General features: G+C 32.9%; 1 protein-coding gene across 1 annotated transcript; it reads right to left on the bottom strand.

Moving 5' to 3' along the window:
• Positions 1-1,342: 1,342 nt before the first annotated feature.
• Positions 1,343-6,346, bottom strand: LOC114264720 (vacuolar cation/proton exchanger 3). The gene is made up of 8 exons (XM_082889958.1): positions 5,962-6,346; positions 4,179-4,391; positions 3,884-4,003; positions 3,466-3,582; positions 3,255-3,308; positions 3,033-3,149; positions 2,839-2,929; positions 1,343-2,377 (listed from the first exon to the last, which is right to left on the bottom strand). Exons 1-8 carry the CDS (start codon positions 6,265-6,267, stop codon positions 2,304-2,306), a joined length of 1,092 nt encoding a protein of 363 aa, XP_082746084.1. The 5' UTR covers positions 6,268-6,346; the 3' UTR covers positions 1,343-2,303.
• Positions 6,347-6,694: the final 348 nt, after the last annotated feature.

Raw genomic sequence — 6,694 nt, 5'->3', positions numbered from 1 at the left:
GAACCGAACCGAACCGAATTTTAAAAGATATATATATATATATATATATAATATAATATCAAGTTTTATCTTTATTAATTGGTTTTTTATAATTTTAATGATATTAGGATGGTATAGATATGTAATATTAAGTAATACCTTAATATTATTAGTTTTTATCAAGAGTTAAATGTAATTAGTTTAAGTAATTATTTTGCTACTATTAACAATTTATTCTTGTAAATAGAAATTTTTGAAACCGTAAACCAAACCGAAACCGAACCGTTTTTTCGATTTAGTTCTGGTCCGGTTTTACAAGTGTAACGGTCTAGTCTGGTTTTCAAAATCACAGAACCGTTAGGATCGGTTCGGTTCTTGGATTTTCTCATAACTGAACCAATCCGGACCGTGTACACCCCTAGATGAGCTTATATTTCATATATATGATTATGGTGCTAAAACACATCAATTAGAATATTAGGCTAACTAAACATGACTTAATGAATCAGACTGAATCAATTTTTAATAAAATTTTCCGTATAGTTGTAAAAATTCCAAATAACATATTGACGTAATCAATTTCGATTTTGGATGCCGATAAGGCTTTCAATTTACATATTAAAGTGGAAATTCTAAACAGATATTTCTATAAGTAATAGATAGAAAGCCAAATATCATGCAATTTGCATATTAATCTCATAATTTATTTGATCCACTCAATTAACATCTTTAATTACTGATTAATAACTAATTACGGATCGAGATTATTACCATCTCTTTCTCTGATTGACTTTTTTCACTGGAGTCCATTACTTTGAAATAACCAATCAAAGAATAATATTATATTCAAGATTTATATCAAAGGGCATTTTATTAAGACAATGAAACAGATAGGTCCATTCTAGTTTGATTGTGAAGCGGGTGAATAAAATATTTTTTTAAGATATAGATTGAGAGGGTTTTATCAAGGGAAAGAAATGGGTTAGCCTGTTTAGTTAAGCTTGGTTTAGTTGGGTTAGACTTTCAAAATTTAAGAAATTTTTACATATACTCTTTGTTTTTTCTGCACTTCGAAAAGAAAACATAATTCTATACATAAACAAACTATCAATTTGGGGAGATTTTTTTTTTTTAAATAAAGAGAAGAAAAAAGATGCTATGAAAGATTAGGGGAGCCTAAATGAAATTTCAAAGAGGGTAAATTGTAAAGGTTTTTCAAAAGTATAGGTTGAATAGTAATTTTACAAGATTTGAGGTGCTGCATTTATATGTCTCTAACATTTGAGTTAACTTACCTTTTTTTTTTTATTTTTTTTTATTTTATTTTTTATCAGCAAAGAAAAATTTCATTAATAGCATGAAATTAAAGGTATAAAAAGATGACATAAATTGAGAGATATTCAGAAAGTACAAATTACCCTATTACTACTACTCGCGTCCATACAACCAATCCCTTAATCTCACGAATTTTTTTAAACAAAAAAAAAATTAAGAAAATTTAACTAAAAAATAAAATACATAAATCCCCATGAAATCAATCCACACGGCCCAAAGCCAAAAACCAATACCAAAACCAAGCTGCTTCACTCCCAACGCCCACCTGCTTTACATATTTTTAAGAATAATGCTTGGGACCCCCGGGGGTCACCCCTCACCCTCCTTTGCCACGTGGCGGGTGGTGATTGGGGGAGCAGGAAAAAAAAGAAAAAGAAAAAGAAAAAGTAACCAATGAGAGAGAGGGGGTCAAAGGGGGTGAGGGGAAAAGGGGGATGAATCATTGTTGTATTTTTAAACTAAAACTTTTCACTCCCAATGCCCACGCCACCCAAACAAACTCTTTCCAACAACCCACGCCTGCTGCACGCTGCACGCCAAGACCCAAGACCCACGCCTGCTGCACGCCTGCTGATCCGACCGCGGACGTTCCATGGCCGGAAAACTCCATAGCCAACATGGCCGGAAAAACTCCTTGCTGGCCAACTGATCCGTAACCTTCCCATTAACACTCCTACTAGTATAATCTACCACACGGTGTAAAGCCTCCACCGCCGCACAAACCCGGCAAACCCCTTGTCCAACCCCTTGCACTCCTACTAGTATAGAGCACTCCTAGCTGTCCTGCTCCTGACCAGCCTTCTCCCACGCCTAAAGAACTCCTTCCACCAGCCTTCTCCCACGCCTGACATCTCCATCGGGCTTCACTCACTCTATGGCCGGAACACTGAAACTTCGCCTATGGCCGGAACTGCCACGTTCTGCTGTGCTGCTACTCGGACTCTATGGCCGGAACTCCCACGCCGGAGCACTGCTCCCTTTGAGTTAACTTACCTAGCTATCACTCTGAAGATTCCGCAAGTTGATGACTTTTGAACTCCCAAGTTGATGAGATTTGCTTGGTCTGGAGGACATGTTGAAGGACAAAATAAGGATATGACTTAATGTCAAATCATAATATATGTTTTTGAAAAAAAAAAAAAAAAAGTTATGGACCAGAATTTAGACATATGAATTTATCTAAAAAAAAAATAATATATGATTTAGATTCAATTTTGAAACTCACACTTAAAAAGAATCTTGACCAAATATTATTCTCTTTTTTTAGTATTTTTCTAGGCATAGGATCATTTGTCTTACTCTATGTCTCATTGTTTGTCTAATACTCTTTTAACTATTGATTTTGGTGACATGATAATATGTGATAAATATAAGACAGAAGATAAAACAAAATAAAACAAATGATGTTTACTCATTTTTTTGTTCATGAATTTTGGTGCTAAAAAAATTATACAAAGAAGGAAAAAAAAGGAAAAAAGAAAAAGAGTTTCAATGTAAAATCTAAAATATATCATAAGTACTTACTCAGAGGTGTTTGACAAACAAAAAAACATGCTGCAATAACAATGTAGCACAGCAAAAGAACCAATCCTTTCATGTAGTGAGAAGTTCCATCCTAAAACATTAACATTAATAAGACAATATGTTAATTTACAAAATTGACTGGTAAATAAAACCACAGATTTTTTTAATTTAAAAAAAAAAAAATGAGATCTTACTTGTAAAGTGAAGGCTGTGATTATAATCGCAAGAGCAAGAGAGCCGGTTTCAATAAGATTGAAATCAAGATCCATCTTGATCCCAATTATCCAAGCAACAATCACACTTAATGGAACCTAATTTTTATTTAAACAACAATATATAAGAAAAACTCTCAAACTAAATCTTTGATCAAGAACTATATATACCATTTTTGGTTCGGATTCATTACAAATGCTTACCACAAACACTGCAATTTGTGTTGCAGATCCTAAAGCAACCCCCAAAGCTATATCCTGCATTATTAACAAAAACAAAAACAAAAACAAAAAAACTGTAATTAGCACAACCAAATTACTCCCCAAAACAAATAAATAAATAAATTAATTAATTCATTCATTCATTAATTAAAGATTAAAAAGAAAAAAAGAGGGCAGTTAATGCATCACTGACCAATTTGTTTTTAAAGGAAAATATGATTGCTCCAGCGTGTCCGGCTGCATTTCCAACAATTGGCAACAAGATTATGCTGATGAAGCTGACAGAGATTCCCCAAGATGCTGATGCATCCTTTTTAAATAAAAAAAAAAAAAGTCATTAATTTGGTTTAATTTATCAGAAATTGTTAGACTTTAAGAATAGCTTCCTACAAGAGACTGGTTGTTTGAATGCCAAGAAATGAAACCATTTTGCTTTGTTTTACATGACATTGGTGGCACAAAACCATCCTCAAATTCGAATAGAATCAATTAAAGGAATTGAATTAATTTAAATGAAGTATGTTCAAAACGTAACAAAAAAGACGACTTAGTGCACGAGACTCACGAGACTCCGGTTAATGCAAAAACTAAGCATGTTAAAACTCATTTACCTCAATTGTGCCCACGACGTTCTCAAGCAATAAAGCTTTGACAGCAGTCATGCCGACTAGCCAAGCAAACCTGATCACCGGAGCTTCTTCTGCGGTCACATCATCATCTTGTTCTCCTTCCTGCTCATGCACGTCTTATTATTAGCTCTTTACCTATTTTTCCTAAATTAGAGCATATGGTTGGTTCAAATGATAGTTTTAATTATAAATGTAGCCTAGTTGGAATGTAAGAAAAGTTTTAACAAATAACTTTTTAGCTGTTGCCAAACAAAGTCTCAAGGATAATCAATTTTACCTCCTTGGCTTCGAACATTTGCCGGTGAGTCCACAACTGGAACACAAGGTAAGCAAAGTAGACAACAAGCATTACAATGCTGCTCACTCTTGACAACTCAATTGTTGGTTTTGCAGTCTCGGCTTCCAATTTCCTGGCGCATCGGAACATCAAGGGCAGCATGTGGCACAGAAGAGCCAGCAACAACAGCAGGGAATTCACATATGCTTGTTTCTGTTGAATAACACAATGAATGAATTACATAACAAGAGTTACAAAATATATATATATTTTGGGCTATTGACAATTTGCACCCTGAAAGATGCTCAAATGTATAATCGATATATTGAAAGATCAATTGAAACAAATTATTTCATGAACTTCAAAAGTGCAATTGACCGCCCTAAGATCAAATTGGAGCAAATTGCCTCCTGGATTTTTAATCACTTTTAGAAATTTCCCTCTAAACTACTTGCTCTTTTAGGGAGTAAAATACACTATTTCGCAGATCTTTCAGGTGGCAAGTTACACTGTTTTTTTGAACAGCGATAAACTCTTTATTGATGATAACAAAACAAAATACATCTTGGTACACATCAACAAAGAGGGAAGACAAGAGCAAAAAATATCAGCACAAACCTCCCTAATCCCAACTAGATTGGCACCAAGGAGACTGCACAATCAACTGCTAGCTCGAGCCAAGAGGTTGGAGAGAAACCAACCAAGGGGGAACAAGCAAAACAAAAACACAGAACAGAAGCTGTTGAGAGTAGAACAAAACTCTTCTCAACACGGTTGAACAATGAATGATTTTCTATTCTCAAAAAAAAAAAAACAATGAACGATTTTCTATTCTCAAATTTATCTGTTCCTTATTTTAAAATATTCACAATTACTAACTTACAAAAGAGTTTTGAGCTACAAGAGTTTGGAAAACATAATTATATAATTCATTTTATTATTCTTTCTAGTACAAAACTTCCAGGGTTTCGCCTCGTTTATTATTTAGTTCAATTTTAATTTAGGTTTATTTAGTAAAATGAACTTTCAAATAAAAAAAATTAATATCAATTAAGAATAAGGAGTTTTGATGTCACGTTACTGAAGACCTCATTTCAAAAAAATACGCCACTTGGGTACTTTACCACGACTAACTAATAAAAGCTTAGATTCAGAAATGATCTTAGAAACCAATTACGTTTTTGAAGAAATCTCAATATCGTATTTACTTGTATACGTTTGTACCATTGAAAAAGCCAAGGGATCAACAGGTCAGATTTTATTACAATTATTTGAAATGCATTGGATACTGAAAATGTTTTAGAACAAATTGACATAAAAATTAAGGAAAAATATTTTATAACTCAATTATCATTGTTTTCATATATGTAGTAAAATTTCACTCACTACAAAATATAAGAATTTTAGAAGCCAAATATTTTGGTCTTTAAAAGTGAAAATTTTGTTTCAAAAAACATTTAGGAAGTAATTTCTATCGTCATGAGAATATTTTCTAAAAGGTCATACTGAAAAGTAAAAAATAAGGCTTTTAGTGACAAAATTTTGAAAATCACTAATAAATAAACTTTTAAGGACAAAATAATTTAGTCTCAAAATGGTTTATTTCATGAGACAAAAAATTTGGTCCTAAAAAGATAATAATTCATCACTAATATATAATTTTTATTACAAAATATATAATAACGACACTTTTCGTAATAAAAATATTTAGTTTTTAAAAAATAATTTTACCTTTAAATTTTAATTTTTAAAACCTTAATTTTTTGTGGGGACTATTTTATAAGCAAAATCCTAATAATGCCGAACAAGAAAAACTCACTCTTCCAAACCCATAACACTGTGCAACAACAGCCAGTGGAATGGCAGGGAAGAGAACTGAGAGCTTAGTTCCCAAAATAACCTCATGAAGATTAGCCAAACACAGCCTAACAATCCCACAAGGCACTTTAGAAACCAGGGACAAATCGGATTTTTTACGCAGCAACGGCGACGGCGACGACATGTTGTGAGCCGTCCGACCAGGCCTCAGCTCCTTGCTCAACCCTTTGATGTTGCCGTTTTCCATTATCCATGGTTCTGTTAAGGCCATGTTTGGCTTGCCACAAAATTTTAAAAAACAGAATTAATTGTTTTGTAAAACACACCAAACTCAATATGACAATAGCAAAAACAAAAACAAAGTGAGTGTGGTTTGATATACGCATTGTAGACCGTTATAAATAGGATGTGATTCATTGCTTGAATCGTCCACGAAGCTTGGTAATTTATTTCACTGTGGATTTTTTGCTTAGCTAATTTGCTTGAATCTTCCACGAAGCTTGATAATTAATAAATACATCAGCAATTCATGAAGTAATTTGTAATCATATTACAAACATTAGAGAGGGAAATGTAATTTTTCAAACGTGATGAGGGAATCTGCATTAAATAGAAACCTTATGGGTGTCAGTGTAATTTACCCAATAAATAATAAAAAAATAATATTATAGTAAGTGTGTTCTTAATGAAATCTAAAG

Source organism: Camellia sinensis, chromosome 10 (genome assembly GCF_055761805.1).
Source record: "Camellia sinensis isolate YWXY chromosome 10, ASM5576180v1, whole genome shotgun sequence".
Classification (NCBI taxonomy): Eukaryota; Viridiplantae; Streptophyta; class Magnoliopsida; order Ericales; family Theaceae; genus Camellia; species Camellia sinensis.
Note: the sequence above shows the minus strand (reverse complement) of the source record. Positions and strands in the feature narration are given on the sequence as shown.

What these genes read in the sequence shown, in the direction of transcription:
- LOC114264720 (XM_082889958.1), bottom strand. Translation starts at nt 6,267, where the DNA reads ATGGCCTTAACAGAACCATGGATAATGGAAAACGGCAACATCAAAGGG. An exon ending in CACAAATTGCAGTGTTTGTG is followed by an intron (nt 3,150 to 3,254) that starts GTAAGCATTTGT and finishes AATAAAAATTAG; the next exon opens with GTTCCATTAAGTGTGATTGT. An exon ending in TGTTTGTCAAACACCTCTGA is followed by an intron (nt 2,378 to 2,838) that starts GTAAGTACTTAT and finishes CATGTCCTCCAG; the next exon opens with ACCAAGCAAATCTCATCAAC.